General features: G+C 49.0%; 1 protein-coding gene across 2 annotated transcripts; it reads left to right on the top strand.

Moving 5' to 3' along the window:
* Positions 1–1,469: 1,469 nt before the first annotated feature.
* On the top strand, positions 1,470–14,502 carry LOC102899880 (zinc finger protein 709). 2 transcript variants are annotated; one of them, XM_045045888.1, is made up of 6 exons: positions 1,470–2,280; positions 9,380–9,502; positions 10,090–10,216; positions 10,639–10,699; positions 11,501–13,080; positions 13,893–14,502. In XM_045045888.1, the coding sequence occupies exons 2-5, from the start codon at positions 9,500–9,502 to the stop codon at positions 13,065–13,067; spliced, it is 1,758 nt and encodes a 585-aa protein (XP_044901823.1). In that variant the 5' UTR covers positions 1,470–2,280; positions 9,380–9,499; the 3' UTR covers positions 13,068–13,080; positions 13,893–14,502. The 2 variants fall into 2 exon arrangements, with proteins under 2 accessions (XP_044901823.1, XP_044901814.1); XM_045045879.1 differs by having other exon boundaries at positions 1,471–2,280; positions 11,501–14,502.
* Positions 14,503–17,042: the final 2,540 nt, after the last annotated feature.

Below are 17,042 nucleotides of genomic sequence, written 5' to 3'. Positions count from 1 at the left end.
CAATTCCTCCGGTCACCGGAACCAGGCATTCCAGTGGTGTTACTTGGATGGGCTGCCTATGTCCTCCTGTGGTGTATGGACCACGACTGCTGCAGGCACGCTTGTGGGAAGGCCCTGCTATAATTGTGGGCACACTGGTGGGTGGAGCCTCCCTCCCCCACTGGTATAGGAGGTGTCTGGAGGGGCACCAGTCCCGGACAGGGCTGCCTGCCGTGTGTGGTGGTGGGGACGGGGGCAGGAGCCACCAGGCTTGTGCGGGTCCTGGCCAAGGCCACCTGCTGGATGTGACAGGGCAGTAGCAGCTGCTTTGGGGGAGCTCTGGTCCTGGCCCAGGCCACCGGCCAGGTGTGTCAGGGTGGGAACTGCTCTGGAGCGGCACCTGCCGGGGTGGGCAGGTTCAGCAGGGCGGGTCTGCAGGGGAACACCAGGGTGAGGTGAGCAGTGCTAGCAAAAGGTAGATGGAGAGTGTCAGACCTGGCAACTGGGCTGAAGGAGCACAAGGAAATTTGCCCCCACCAGTACCTCAGTGCCTTTCAAACTGCCGTCGCTGTGCTGGGTCTCTGAGTGAGCCTGGGCATTGGTCCTTTAAGGGCAGAGTCTCGGTTTCCTGTAGCCCTCCAGCAGCTCCCGGAGTTAAGCCCTGCTGATTTTCTTTCTTTTTTTTTTTTTTTTTTTTTAACGTTTATTTACTTTCGAGACAGAGAGAGACAGAGTATGAACGGGGGAGGGTCAGAGAGAGAGGGAGACACAGAATCGGAAGCAGGCTCCAGGCTCCGAGCTGGCAGCCCAGAGCCCGACGCGGGGCTCGAACTCACGGACCGCGAGATCATGACCTGAGCCGAAGTCGGACGCTCAACCGACTGAGCCACCCAGGCGCCCCTGACTCCCATTTTTTAATGTTTGTTGGCTGACAGCTGTTAAAAGCCGCCCTCCTCCTCTGTCCCCTTGTGCCCCCCCATCTGAACAAGGTGACAAGAAAACCTGGCAGCTCACTGCTTTGTTGCTGGCATGAGGGCCAGTCCCAGGAAGTCCCTGCCCTTGTGCACAAACTCTTACTCCAGACACCCACTGCACCTTAATAAAAAACCTAGGCCGGGGTCCTTCCCTTACTTTTTCAGGGCATTTCCCACTTGCCTGGGTGGCCTGCCCTACCTGGACCCTTCCATTATCCAAAGAATTAACCTTTCCATATGTTCCTGGAAGGAATGTTGTCAGCCAGACCTAGGGTGGGGGCCCACCTGACTCTGCAGGTGAACCTCACAGTTATAGAAGGGGTAACACGGTATATATATTGCAATATACTTTGATTAATTAGTCTATTAACGAATACTCCAGATCTTTACACATCAATACATGCCACTCTGGTTTTTAAAAAGTATGATGATGAGTTTATGTAACCAATTCTTTCTATTTTTTAATTTTTTAAATGTTTGTTTTTGAGAGAGAGAGAGAGACAGAAAACAAGCAGGGAGGGACAGAGAGAGAGAGGGAGACGCAGAATCTGCAGCAGGCTCTAGGTTCTAAACTGTCAGCTTAGACAGCTTAGACGCGGGGCTGGAACTCACCAGCATGGAGGTCATGACCTGAGCCCCAAGTCAGCTGCTGTTTAACCGACTGGGCCACCCAGGCACCCCAACCAATTCTTTCTAAACAGCCAGTTGTTACCAATTTTTTTCTGCCACACCCGAGAATGAAAACTCACACGGCCCCATTACAGACGAAACAAACTTACAAATTGTTCTTTTTCGACCTTAATAACTTCTTAAAGTCTTTGACCATCCAACAGACTGAGAAAAGAACGTACAAAACGTTTTGTGGTAGGATTTGCTAGAAAGACCAACATGGAACCGGACTCATGCTTACGAATGGTGAGGTCACTTGCGCGTGCGCTTGTGAGGAAGGGTCACGGTTCCGTGAGCGGCCTGGCGGCCTCGCGCTTCCCAGCGATGGCCTTGGAGACAACAGGCGGCAGCCCCCTGCCCAAGCAAGGTCGGCTCAAAGACGTGACCTCCGGCCCGCTGTCGCTCAGGCGGGAGGGGGCGGGGCCGTGCGAGCCGTCCAATCAGGGGAGCCGCCGGAGCCGTACGTGCGGGCGACGCGCCGTGGACGCCGTGGACGGCGAGGGCTGTGTGCGGTGGCTGCTGTGCGTCCGAGCCTCGCACCCGCTGGCGCCGTCCTTAGGGGCTTCGGGAGGTTCCGCCGCGTCCTGGGTCGCCGCGACCTGCGCTGGCCGCGGCAGCCGGATGGTGGGCGACCCGGCACCCCGGAAACCGAGCGATGGTGAGTGTGCGGGGCCGGGAGTCGGGAGCCGGGGGCGGCGGGACCTGGGCTCGCGGCCGTGACCCCCGGAGTGTGGGGACCCGAGTCCGCTGCCGGCGCGGCACGCAGCGCGGGGCCGGGCGGCAGCCGGGACCCGGGCGTCCCGTCCCGTCGCTGTGCGCGGCCGCGCCTCCCGTAGACTGGGCGATGACCACCGGAGGGTCATCGGGGGACGGTCACGCCTCGGTCTCCGGGGTCCGTGCGCGGGAGGAGCTGTGGTCTGTGGGGTCCCCAGTCCCTCTCTCCCGGGAGGGAGGGGGGGTACCCGTTTTCCCCTCACTTTTCCAGATGTCCGGGGAGTGGGGTCTCAAAGCCACGACCCTGTGCCCCCAGGCTAGCTCTTCGTAAGACTGGAAATACATGCCTCAATTTCCAGATCCTTCCCTGCATTCCGAAACGCCATCTTCCCTCTCCAGTTCACAGCATCATTATTAACTGTTTGTTCTCCGTGATGCATTGCAAATTATGCAGTATTTTATCGTTTATCCACAGAGCTGCGAATGGCTGTTTTTAAAGATTTGGGGGGGGGGCGATTATTTTACACGAGAAGAAAGCGAAGCATAACCACGGAGCTATGTTTTATGAAATCCTGCGCCTCCCCGCTCAGGATCTCTCCTGGGCACAGACATCCTGGGGGGAAGCCCTCTGAGTGGAAGTTCTCTAAAACTTTGCTGGGTGATCTGCCCGCACACCCCCTCCTTGCATTTGTCACTTTGAAAAGATTTTTTCACATGAGACTTAGTTCGGGCTTGGAAGACACTCCAAAAGTATTTCCAAAAAGGTGAATTTCAGGGAAAAAAAGTATTACTTTCCATTCGTTAAAATCTGTTCCCTTTTTCTACCAAGTGGCTATAGTAATATTCCGAGGTGTGTTCCTTCTTGCAGGTGATTTCAAGTGGCTCATCACGGCGTAGACTTGTAACATTTCCAAGCCTTCTAGTCCAGCTGCATACAAATCTGTTTCTTTCTTGGGAGTGATCACATCTTCATCTTCTGATACTAGAAATCTGTTGGTTTTCTTGTTGAACTGGTAAAATTCCTGAAATTTTTCTTTCCTCCTTAACGTACAAAACACGGGGTGGTTTCACTGGATTCAGGAATTACTGGATTTCTGTCATTGAAATTTGTCATGGGGGGGGGGGCAGGTGGCTCAGGCGGTTGAGCCTCCAACTTTCCACTCAGGTCGTGATTCGCGATTGGCGGGTTCGAGCCCCGCATCGGGCTCTGCGCTGACAGTTCAGTTTCTGGAGCCTGCTTCAGATTCTCTGTCTCCTCTCTCTCTGGCCCTCTCCTGCTCCCGCTCTCTCTCTTTCTCTCAAAAATCAACGCTAAAATTGGGGCGCCTGGGTGGCGCAGTCGGTTAAGCGTCCGACTTCAGCCAGGTCACGATCTCGCGGTCCGTGAGTTCGAGCCCCGCGTCGGGCTCTGGGCTGATGGCTCAGAGCCTGGAGCCTGTTTCTGATTCTGTGTCTCCCTCTCTCTCTGCCCCTCCCCCGTTCATGCTCTGTCTCTCTCTGTCCCAAAAGTAAATAAACGTTGAAAAAAAAAATTAAAAAAAAAAAAGAATATTTAAAAAAAAAAATCAACGCTAAAAAAAATTTTTTTTTTTAAATTATTCATGGTGGTCCAAAGCATGACTGGGGAGCAGAGGCCCACGGCCAATGACTCCAAGCTACGGCCAGCTCAAAGCTGACCAAGGGAGTCTCCGTAGGTCTAGATATTTTTATATGTTCGGGTTTTGCATCCGAGATACGGATGCCCTGAGAGTATAATATATGTATTGAGAAACTCTGTGAAGGTCCAGAGCTCTGTCTCCGGGACAAAATGTTGATGAACTTGGGAGTTTAAACTGAATCTGCTCGAGTTTGGAGGGGGGGGTTCTGCTAAGCTTCCGGGAGAGGGGAGGGTGTGCAGGGCTCTCGGAGTTCACGTCCGTGGTCGCTCAGGTGTCCCTACCCTCCCTCCCTGGGGACTGACCCGCTGTGGGGCTGCTGTCTCAACGGGGCATGTGTGGACCCCGGCCTGGACGTGTTTAACCTTCTGAACGTGGGTTTTCCTGAGCTCTGAGTTAGCAGGCTGCTTCCCTGAGCGGATGTGAGTGTTTGCGTTTCTTTCCTTAGCATTCTTCTCTCTGTTGACTATTTCAGCCCTTCCACTATGGCTTCCCTTCGCAGTTTGCAGCTTTATTTCTGTTCGAGCGGGCAAGATGTTTTTCTTTCTTGGGCTTTGAAAATGTAAGGCGATTGAGAAATACGTATGAGGCAAGAAAATCTTGAAACCAGTTTTTAATTCATTTCAGGCAACAGACTCTCAGGTGGTAAGACGGGTACTTTTGTGTCCTCAGGCACAGTTTTCATTTTTATTTTCTGTAAAGATTTTATTTTGAGGGCACCTGGGTGGCTCAGTTGAGCGTCCGACGGTTTGATTTTGGCTCAGGCCGTGATCCCAGGGTTGGGGGATCAAGCCCCGTGTAGGGCTCTGCCCTGAGCTTTGGAGCCTGCTTGGGATTCTCTGTCTCTCCCTCTGCCCCTCCCCCCACTTTGTGCATTCTAAAATTAAAGCAAACAAACAAAAAAAGATTTTATTTTTAAGTAATCTCTACACCCAACACGGGACTCGAATTTACAACCCTGAGATCAAGAGTCAGATGCTCCACTGACTGAACCAGCCAGGTGCCCCTTATTTTTCATTTTAATTTAATTTAATTTAATTTAATTTAATTTAATTTAATTTAATTTAACTTTATTTAAGTAGGCTTCATGCTCAGTGCGGAGCCCAAAGTGGACCCCAAACTCAAGACCTTGAGATCAAGAGTCGGGTGCTTAACTGACTGAGCCACCCAGGCACCCTCATGTTTTCATTTTTATTTTTAATTTATATTGAGAGAGCAAACGTGGGGGGGGGGGTAAGAGAGGGAGAGAGCCCCTGTCAGCATCATTTTCTGTATCATAGAGAATAGTCTTCCTTTTCTAAAAATACCACCTATTTCTTTTTTTTTTTTTAATTTTTTTTAACGTTTTTATTTATTTTTGAGACAGAGAGAGACAGAGCATGAACGGGGGAGGAGTAGAGAGAGAGGGAGACACAGAATCGGAAGCAGGCTCCAGGCTCCGAGCCATCAGCCCAGAGCCCGACGCGGGGCTCGAACTCACGGACTGTGAGATCATGGCCTGAGCGGAAGTTGAACGCTTAACTGACTGAGCCACCCAGGCACCCCTCCCCTTTTCTTTAATTTTTTTAATGTTTATTTTTGAGAGAGAGAGAGTATGTGCAAGTGGGGAGGGGCAGGGAGAGGGGGATAGAGGATCTGAAGCAGCTCCAGGCTCCAAACTGTCAGCACAGAGCCTGACGCGGGGCTCGAACTCACGGACTGTGAGATCATGACCTGAGTCGAAGTCGGACACCCGACCGAGCCACCCAAGCACCCCCTAGATGAATTTCTTGTGACGTTCCTTGCCGAACAGGTGTACTCCTGTCAGATTCCTCCATTTTTATCTCAGAGTCTTTATGTCTCCCTCGTTTTTTTTTTTTTTTTAATTTTTTTTTTCAACGTTTATTTATTTTTGGGACAGAGAGAGACAGAGCATGAACGGGGGAGGGGCAGAGAGAGAGGGAGACACAGAATCGGAAACGGGCTCCAGGCTCCGAGCCATCAGCCCAGAGCCCGACGCGGGGCTCGAACTCCCGGACCGCGAGATCATGACCTGGCTGAAGTCGGACGCTCAACCGACTGCGCCACCCAGGCGCCCCATGTCTCCCTCATTTTTGAAGAAGAATTTTGTCTAACACGGCATTTGTCGGACAGTGGCGTGTTTGTCACTCCAGTCTCTTGCTTAAATAGTTTTGGAAAGAAGTCCAGTTTAATTCTTAACCCTTTTCCAGTGTAACTGATTTGTTTTCCCTCTGGCTTCTTTCACTATGCTCTTTGATTTTTCTCCAGTTTGGATAGGATGCTTGAACGTGCATTTTTGTTGTGGGCCCCCCCCCCCCCCTTGATGTCTCGTGTTCTCTTAGCTTCCTGGGTGTGCAGTTTTCTGTCACGGATGTTAGGAAGATCCGGTGATTCTCGCTTCACTGATTTTCTTCTGTTCTTTCTGCCTTTCTTTTCCGTCAGTTATTTCCATTGTGTGTGTTTTACACCTGTCGTCCTAAAGTTCTGGGATGTTGTGTTATTTTTTTCTGTTCTTTTTTCTGCCCCAGTGAAACAGATTCTTTTGAGGACAGGCCTTATTAAGAATATTCTGGGAGCACCTAGGTGGCTCAGTCGGTTAAGCCTCCAACCCTTGATTTCAGCTCAGGTCGTGGTCTCGCGGTTCGGGAGTTTGAGCACCGCATCGGACTCGCTCGCTCTCGAAGTAAATAAATAAACTTAAAAAAAAAAGAGAATATCCCGGGCATATTTGAAAATAGCTTCTTTTCTGTCTCCAGTTTTGAAGACAGTGGTTTGCCCTGTGTCCTCAGTTCTGTAACGGATTTAAGAAGAGTTGTTCATTTTAAGTTTTTTGCTTTTTCCTTGTGAGGGAGTTACTGCTTCTTAGTTTGTCATATATGACCAAAAATGAAAAAAAAGCCTGACCCCAATTTTTTTAAAATTTTTTTAACGTTTATTTATTTTTGAGAGAGAGAGAGAGACAGAGCATGAATGGGGGAGGGTCAGAGAGAGAGGGAGACAAAGAAATCCGAAATAGGCTCCAGGCTCTGAGCCATCAGCCCAGAGCCCGAGGCGGGGCTTGAACTCACACACTGCAAGATCATGACCTGAGCCGAAGTCAGACGCTCAACCGACCGAGCCACCCAGGTGCCCCATGACTCCAATTTTTAAAAAATTTTTAAATTTACATCCAAGTTAGTTAGCACATAATGCAATAATGACTTCAGGAGTAGATTCCAGTGATTCATCCTCTATGTGTAACACCCAGGGCTCATCGCAACAAGTGTCTTCCTTAATACCCCTTCCCCATTTCATTTAGCCCATCCCCCTACCCACAGCCCCTCCAGCAGCCCTCTGTTTGTTCTCCATGTTTAAGAGTCTCTTATGTTTTTGTCCCCCTCCCTGTTTTTGTATTATTATTGCTTCCCTTCCCTTATGTTCATCTGTTCTGTGTCTTAAAGTCCTCATATGTGTGAAGTCCTATATTTGTCTTCCTCTAATTTCCTTTAGCATAACACCCTCTAGTTCCATCCACATAGTTGCAAATGGCAAGATTTCATTCTTTTTGATTGCCCAGTAATACTCCATTGTATATATACACACCACATCTTCTTAATCCATTCACCTGTTGCTGGACATCTGGGCTCTTTCCATACTTTGGCTGTTGTCGATAGTGCTGCTACTAAACATGGGGGGTGCATGTGCCCCTTCAAAACAGCACAGCTGTATCCCCTTGGATAAATAACCTGGAAGTGCAATTGCTGGGTCGAGGGTAGTTCTATTTTTAACTGTTTGAGGAACCTCCATGCTGTTTTCCAGAGTGGCCGCACCAGCCTGCATTCCCACCGGCAGGGCAAAAGAGAGCCTCTTTCTCCGCATCTTTGCCAACATCTGTTGTGGCCTGAGTTGTTAACGTTAGCCATTCTCACAGGCATGAGGTGGTATCTCATTGTGCTTTTGATTTGTATTTCCCTGATAGTGATGTTGAACAGTTTTTCATGGGTCTGTTAGCCATCTGGATGTCTTCTTTGGAAAAGTGTCTATTCATGTCTTTTGCCCATTTCTTCACTAGATTATTTGCTTTTTGGGGGGTGCCGAGTCTGAGAAGTTCTTTATAGATTTTGGATACTAACCCTTTATCTGATGTGTCATTTGCAGACATCTTCTCCCATTCCGTCGGTTGCCTTTTAGTTTTGCTGATTGTTTCCTTTGCCGTGCAGCTTCTTATTTTGATGAGGTCCCAGTAGTTCATTTTTGCTTCGGTTTCCCTTGCCTCCGAGAGACGTGTTGAGTAAAAAGTTGCTGCGGCCGAGGTCAAAGAGGTTTTTGCTTGCTTCCTGTCTTACATTTAGATCTTTCACCCATTTTGAGTTTATTTTTGTGTCTGGTGTAAGAAAGTGGTCCAGGTTCATTTTTCTGCATTCTGACTCCAGTTTTTGATGCTTGCTCCCAACTTGGAGGCTCATCCCTCCTTCTTCCTCTTGTGGTCCACATCTATCCAAGGCAGTAAGAAAGCCTTAGTGCTTCCTGCTTTGGCAATGGCAAGAGATTCAGTCCACAGGAGCCCCTACCCTTGTGTGTGAACTTTTAGTCCCCCCGTAACCTGATTAAAAAAAAAAAAGTCCACGTGCTTTCCTTGCGCCCTCAAGCCACTTCATCCTGCTTGAGAGGCCTGCCTTCCTCCCCACAGACGCCAAGTATGAAATCGACTCTTTCGTACCCTATAGGCAGGATGTGCTGCCATCGGCTTAGGGACTCCTCTGCTCGGGTCCGGGCTGTTCCGCCTCCGCGCATCACACTGGGGCGCATAAATGAGAGAAGCCGTGGGCGCTGCCTCTCGTGTGGCCGGTCGGGAAACTTCCTCCCGAAGTTGGACGATGGAGATTTTATGTTCTTTGGGAGGAAAGCACTGCAGAATCCTTCACCTACTTGATAATCATCAACAGATTCACAGTCAAACCATCGTGGACGCCCATGGACTCCCTCGCGACCTGTAGTTCTTAGCCTGTTCCTTGAGGTCAGCGTGGGCCAGAGTACACGGTTACGGTTGGGCCAGAAAGAGCTCTTCTGGCACCTTCTCGTCTCAGGACGTGTCCGAAAAATTGAGAAGCAGCCCCGAGGCTCATGTGCATAGGGTCTTCGGGGAGATCTAAATTGTCATGCCTTTTGAGCATGTCCTGTCGTGCTGGGTTATCTAGCCCCTAACTTCTGAGGAACTTACCGGCTCCAGGAAATGGGTCAGGGAGAGAATGGAAAAACTGAGTGTAATAAATATCACCCAAGTTAAAAGTGCTGCTTCTTGATGAGAATATGTTCATTTATCCAGCTACCTCTGGCTCCTTCTGATGGCCTGGAGTGCCTCAGGCCGATGTGACAAACTGATCCTTGTTACACGTTGGATTTCCACAGGCCTCCTGGACTGTCAGGTTTGGTGATGGGACTAGAAGAAACAGCTTCCGGTTCTTCACTGTTTTATTCGTTAAAACCTCCTGCAGATCTGACCCCGTGCATCATGGAGTGCTGAGTTAAATGGTAGGTAATAAGGAAGGAGGGGAGTTTTTCTCAAAAGGAGTTGGTGTGCTTAAAATAATGCTTGTTTCATGTGTATAGCCTTTCTCTCATTTCTCCAAGGTGCTTCTAGACCCTGCCATTAGAGAACAGTAACATCTAAAGTGATCACAGTAGGGGCGCCTGGGTGGCTCAGTCGGTTGAGCGTCCGACTTTGGCTCAGGTCATGATCTCAGGGTCTGTGAGTTCAAGCCCCGCATCGGGCTCTGTGCCGACAGCTCAGAACCTGGAGCCTGTTTTGGATTCTGTGTCTCCTCTCTCTCTCTGACCCTCCCCCGTTCATGCTCTGTCTCTCAAAAATAAATAAAGGTTAAAAAAAAAATTAAAAAAAAAATAAAGTGATCACAGTAAAAATGCATAACTAATTTGCATGTGTTCATGATGTTGTTAAATTCCTGAGGAAGTGTGAACAGAGAATAAGTGTCTCATGAGCAAGACATAAATGTTTGGAGATCGCAGAATCGTACATAACCTTCCTGTAAATTGAGTATAAATCCCCAGTGCTGTCAGACTCCACGCATACTGCTGTAAACATATTTGTGATGTTTTAGGACTCAGTGACCTTTGAGGATGTGGCTGTGAACTTCACCCTGGAAGAGTGGGCTTTACTGGATTCTTCACAGAAGAAACTTTATAGAGATGTGATGCGGGAAACCTTCAGAAACGTGGCCTCAGTAGGTAAAGATGATGATATTTTTTTCTTTTTTTTAATGTTTATTTATTTTTGACAGAGAGAGAGAGAGGGAGACAGAGCATGAGTGGGGGAGGGGCAGAGAGAAAGGGAGACACAGAATTTGAAGTAGGCTCCAGGCTCTGAGCTGTCAGCACAGAGCCCAAAGCGGGGCTTGAACTCACAGACCATGAGATCATGACCTGAGCCGAAGTCGGACGCTCAACCGACTGAGCCACCCAGGCACCCTGATGATGTTTTTTCTTACTTAACTTTGGCATTAGAGAACAAGTATTTCTTGCTCATCAGTCTTGTTCTGACATGTGGAAAAAGAGTACATTGGTCAGGCTAAGCTCACCATAGATATAAAATCTGGTAATTTTTATATAATTTCTAATAATTTGGATTTTTTTTTCTGTCTGCATTTTAGAGAAAAAATGGAAGGATCCTGACACTGAATACAGGTGCAAAACCCAGGGGAGAAAAACAGGGTGAGTCGCACAATAGACAGCAGTGTCCCACATGAGAATCCTGCTATGTCATGATTTTTTTTTAATGTTTATTTAGTTTTGAGACAGAGACAGAGTATGAGCGGAGGAGGGGGAGATAGAGAGGGAGACACAGTATCCAAAGCAGATTCCAGGCTCCGAGCTATTAGCACACAGCCCGACGTGGGGCTCGAACTCATGAACCGCGAGATCATGACCTGAGCCAAAGTCATATGCTTAACCTACTGAGCCACTCAGGCGCCCCTGTCATGATTTTTTAAAAACCAAATTATTCAGCTTCAAATTTATCCTTAAATTTGTTTCACTGAAAACATTTACTTAAATGTGACATAGGGGTTCAGTGTTTGCAGAATGGTGCACTTGGAAACAGCATAAAGAAACCCTGTATGTTAATAATCACTGTTTACATAATAGCTGTGGTCAAGTCCTCTTTACAAAGCATTCAGTATATCAACTTCTCAGTCTATTCAGAAAGGGCAGGAAACCTTCATTTTGCTGTAAATTATAAAAATGTAATTCCGATAGGGACCCCTGGGTGGCTCAGTTGGTTAAGTGTCTGACTTCAGCTCAGGTCATGATCTTACAGTTCGTGAGTTCGAGCCCCACGTCAGGCTCTCTGCTGTCAGCGCAGAGCCCGCTTCAGAACCCCTGTCCCCCCATCTCCTTAACCCCTCCCCTGCTCCCGCTCCCACTCAGAAATAAACGTTTTTTAAAAATAATCCCAATACCCTACTGAGTTATTACCAAAGACATCGTTAATAATATGCTTCTCGATTTTTGCAGAAGTCCTACGGTAGGAAAACCTTGTGAAAGCAAAGAGGGTCGTCAGTGGGAAGAAACCACCAGCCAGATTCCAGATGTTAATCTGAACAAGAAAACTCCGTCTGGGGTAAAAGCACCTGAAGGTCGTCAGTGTGGAGAAACCACCGGCCAGACTCCAGATCTTCATCTGAGCACGAAAACTCCTTCTGGAGTAAAACCCTGTGACTGTGGCGTGTGTGGAAAAGTCTTTGTGACTCATTCATCCCTTACTAGGCACGTCAGGTCGCACAGTGGACACAGGCCATATGAGTACCGTGAGTACGAAGAGAAGCCCTATCAGTGCAAGGAATGTGGGAAAGCCTTCAGTTACCGCAAATCTGTTCACAGACACGAAAGGACTCACACTGGAGAGAAACCCTACGGGTGTCAGGAATGTGGGAAGGCTTTCACGTGGCTCACAACTTTTCGAAGACACATGATAACTCACACGGGAGATGGACCTTTTAAGTGTAAGGACTGCGGGAAGGCCTTCAGTTGCTCCACGTCACTGCGGACACATGAAAGGACGCACACTGGAGAGAAACCCTATCAGTGTAAACAGTGTGGGAAATCCCTCAGGTCCCCGCTAGGTTTGCGAATACACGAAAGGAATCACAGCGGGGAGAAGCCCTATGAGTGTCAGCAGTGCGGAAAAGCCCTCAGTTGCCCCAGCTCCTTTCGAAGACACGAAAGGACTCACACCGCCGAGAAACAGTACGAATGTAAGCAGTGTGAGAAGACCTTCAGTTCTCCTCTGGGTTTGCGAATACACGAAAGAATTCACACCGGGGAGAAACCGTATGAATGTAAGGAATGTGGGAAAGCCTTCGTCTCTCTGTCGAGCATTCGAACGCACATGATCACGCACACCGGCGACGGGCCTTACAAATGCAAGGAATGCGGGAAGGCCTTCATTTGCCCCAGTTCCTTTCGCTCCCACGAAAGGACACACACCGGAGAGAAGCCCTATGAGTGTAAACAGTGTGGGAAAACCTTCAGTTGGCCCAGTTCCTTCCGAATCCACGAGAGGACTCACACAGGGGAGAAACCCTACGCATGTAAGGAGTGCGGGAAAACCTTCATTTATCGCACCACCTTTCAGGGACACGTGAGAAAGCACACTGGAGAGAAACCCTATAAGTGTAAAGAGTGTGGGAAAGCCTTCATTTCTCCCTCGAGCGTTCGAACGCACATGATCATGCACACGGGAGATGGACCTTATAAGTGTAAGGAGTGCGGGAAAGCCTTCAATTTCCCCAGTTCCTTTCGCATCCATGAAAGGACTCACACGGGAGAGAAACCCTACGAGTGTAAACAGTGTGGAAGAGCCTTCAGTTGTTACACGTCCTTCCGGACACATGAAAAAACTCACACTGGAGAGAAACCCTATGAGTGTAAGGAATGCGGGAAAGCCTTCATTTATCGCACTACCTTTCGAGGACACGTGAGAATGCACACGGGAGAGAAACCCTACAAATGTAAAGAATGCGGGAAAGCCTTCAGTCGTCCCAATTCCTTTCGAAGGCATGAAAGATCTCACACCGAGTAGAAACCTCCTGAAGGTAAGCCGTGCGGGGAGAAACGTTTGCTCTTCATCCTTACGTGTGAAAACCCCCGCTGGAAAGAAACACGATAAATCTAAGAAGGCCTGACACAAATCAGTCCATCTGTAGTGTTCCAGAAAACTGTAACGTGAAAGAATCATTATAAAAGCTATAAATATATTGTCTTGATCAGCGCCTCATTCTTACGGCGGATCTCTGGACTCTGGGTATTTACTGCTTGCTTCCAGCGATGAACACTGAGGTGAGGGAATTCTGCAAATACTCTTTAAGCAATAGATGATTGTTTTCTCCATAAATCGGTAACACTTACCTCTTTCCATTCTTGAGCTTGTTTGATCCAAGGGTGAAGTGAAGTGGGTTCTAAACAGGTTTAATTGTTATACGATGTTTCAATTGAATCATGGATTTATGACATTGAGGCATTTGTTGGGATTTTCCTGCTGGCCGCCTGTGTCAGCCGCCAGATATCCCTTACCCATCACGTATTCCATCATTCTTCCGAGAAAACCAATTCCTGTTTTGGCCAAAAGAGCCTTATCCCGTTTTCCCTGTTAGTAAAAAGACGGCGTAAGTTTGCAAATATGCAGAGTTTATCTTGTAGCCTGATGTCTGTTCCCTTTGTCATTCCTTCTGGCTGGAATCTGAATAATCCACTTTGCATTAAGACAGACCTATCACTGGATAATAAAATGCAGAATTGGGAGATGGCTCTCTCACGTTCTGTTTTGTCACTTGGGGAATGAGACATTTTCTACAGTCTGTGTCCTCTGTGATTCCATGTCAGAATTCACCTGTCGCCTCACTTGTAGGAGATCTGGAAGGTGGTACAGGAGGCGTCAGGTTTCGGAGCCACCATACAGAGAGACGGACGGATGCGCAGGAGCTTTGAGGATACCCGCTTGCAGCCTGTGTTCCCGATTCCCTGCCCTGCCAATCAAGAGTGCCCTCAGAGCCAGTTCACTGCTTGACTTCATCTTCCCAGAGGTATAGGTTTCCACAGATACCTCCCCACGCTCCACATAAAAGGTCCGGCACAGTCTAGGGGACTGTGGGGATGTGCCCACCAGGCAACTAATTTGAACTTTCGTGGTTGGGAGTATTCTCTGATGCTCAGACTCTCCTCTCCTCTCCAGATTATAGTCATACAAGCTCTTATTTGCACAGTGAACACCTTGTTCTGCTAATACCACGAGTGACCGTGTATTCCTGACTCCACTACGGTGACGCAGTCCATAGAACCACAGGTGACGCTGCTCCTGCACCTGCCCTGACCCTGCCCTTCCCTGGAGGACTGGCGCCTTCCTCCCGTCAGGCAGGTTATGGGGGAGGGTTCCCTTTGCTCGCAGCTGTGCGTAATTCCTCGGTACGGTTTCGAGTATGTTCGAGCGTATGTGATTAAAAGCAGTGCATCTGTCGAAATGTTGTTTCTGAAAACATTTTATTAACTGTTTTAATACCGTCTGTATGCTAACAGAATAGAACAGCCCCTGCGGGCAGTCAGGGTCCCTGCTAACTCTGTACATACATAAACTTCAAACTACAGAGGCTTTTCCGATACTCAGGGCAATAAATTAACTCCAGTTTCTGAGACTCCTGCTAACATCTCAGACATACAAATATTAAACTTGGCCCTGTATGCCCATGAAATATGAAACCACGGAGACCCCCCCTACCCTAAAGCTGTAGGCAGAAGGCACAGGACTTCCTCTGACATGGCTAAAACAGTGACCGACCGGAGCACCTGTTGTGAAAAAAATCACACCACTGGTAATATAAACAGTGGACGGAATTCCCAGGCCAAGGAGGGGGTTATAGCCGGTGGAAAATAGACTTATGCGGCCCCTTATCTCCTATGCAGGGCTGCTTCCTATGACCAGACCGTGTTAGGTACTGAGACATGACTCACTCACCCTAACACACATGCCACTGATGACACCAAATACTCAAGGACTCATTCACTCCAGGCACTGATGTGATCACCTCCTTTCTCAAAAAAAAGGGGAGGAAGGAAAAAACCCCGGACCACCGGACCCTTGCAAAAGGCATTCATTGGGACTTGCCTATTTATTTATTTGCCCATCCCCCTGCCCACCTCCCCTCCAGCCATCGGGTGTGGGGCTTGCCTCCTATAAGCTCAGGCCACAGCCCTCACGGAAGCCAGAAAGGCTCATTTAGACAAACCTTGATGCCTGCTAAATGGGTCTTCCTGCTGCTCAAGGCCTGAGACTCCACCCTCGGTTTTGGGGCCCATGACCTCGTTTTTGTCGTCATGTGTGCCGGCACCTTGTGACTAGAGGCCTTTTGGTACATGACCTTCATGTGAAAATGGTCATTTTCACGGGCCCGTGCAGTTACAATAGCGCCCACTCTCACATCCCACCCCGGGACCTTCCTCCTAGCATCACCCGCACTCTGTACCCCGCGTGTCAACATTTTGGGCTCCCTCTTCCACAATGACCTCAGGGCCACCGCAACACAGACGGGATGTCTTCGTACCCAAGGCACTCGTGCAGTCATTGTCAGGGGAGTCACTGTCCATGTCCAGGGCACGTATGGTGTCATTCGACAGACGCTCATCACGGGTCCCGATGAAAAAGTGTCCAAACGCTCTAAGCACCTACCGCGGACGGCTAATGCTTTAGAGGCTTTGGGTGGAGGAAAACTGGTAGCTGTGGTAGCCGACTACTTGGCTTTGGGCGGTTTACTGGCCAGGCAGGGAGAGTTCTGTTCCCTTGAAGGGGCTGCTTGCTGCACGTGGGTACACAACACTGGCAAAGTGCCACCAATAACAACAAAGGAGACAACAGATGACGATAACCAACAACACTACTAAAATAACCAGAGCCCCAGAAGCCTATTGATATGCCCGAATCTCTCCCAAAACCTTGGGATGACTAGATTCCAATGCTTTTGCAAAGATCCCTCATCTTTTTTTTTTTCTATTATTTTTTTAAATGTTTGTTTATTTTGGGGAGACAGACTGGAAGCAGGGGAGGGGCAGAGAGGGAGGGAGACGTGGACTCTGAAGCAGGCTCCAGGCTCTGGGCTATCAGCACAGAGTCCGACGATGGGGGGCTCGAACCCACAAAGCCCAGGATCATGACCTGGGCCGAAGTTGGACGCTTAACCGACTGAGCCGCCTAGGCGCTTTTTTTTTTTAATGTTTTGAGAGGGAGAGAGCGCAAGCAGGGGAGGGGGAGAGAGAGAGAGAGAGAGAGAGAGCTGTCAGCACAGAGCCTAGAGCAGGGCTTGAGCTCATGAACCGGGAGATCATGACCTGAGCCAGAACCAAGAGTCGGACGCCTAACCGACTGAGCCACCCAGGGGCCCCAAGGTTTCCTCATCTTGATTAGAACATGTTGCTTGTGTTTGTCACATGGCTTTTAAAATTCATGTTCAAATTCAACTTTGCGTAAATGTGATGGGGCACAATTCAGTGAACAGCCACCAGGGAGTGAACTTTACTAAAGACGCTATGTTTTTGATGTCTGACTACTGGCTTTAGGTGCCCCCTCACCCTGCCTAGCCCACAATAGGCAACAAAACTAAGACGGTTCACATATGCCCCTCTTCTCTCTGGGCCCATGGTAGGAGGGTCAAGCCTTGAAAACCCACAGCCCCAACTCCTTGACACATTAAAGGCTCTACCTGCTTTTCCCCCTTTACTCCAGCCACCTGAACCCACTTACACTTGCCCTGCTCTCCCAAGTGCCTGACTGATAAACTGGGAGCAGAAACCACTTCAGCCGCTAACCTGTAGGCACACAAACTCCAAGAGAGGAGTTGCTTGAGTATAGCCTACCTTGAGAATTAAATGTTTGGGAGGGCTCCCCACAATTCATAAATTCTTCCTGCAGGAGCCAAATCGGTTTCTCACCGTGAAGATCAGAAAAAATTCCCTCAGGGCGCCTGGGTGGCTCACTCGGCTGGGCGTCTGACTTGCACTCAGGTCATGATCT

The sequence above is a fragment of the Felis catus genome, chromosome A2, assembly GCF_018350175.1.
Source record: "Felis catus isolate Fca126 chromosome A2, F.catus_Fca126_mat1.0, whole genome shotgun sequence".
Classification (NCBI taxonomy): Eukaryota; Metazoa; Chordata; class Mammalia; order Carnivora; family Felidae; genus Felis; species Felis catus.
Note: the sequence above shows the minus strand (reverse complement) of the source record. Positions and strands in the feature narration are given on the sequence as shown.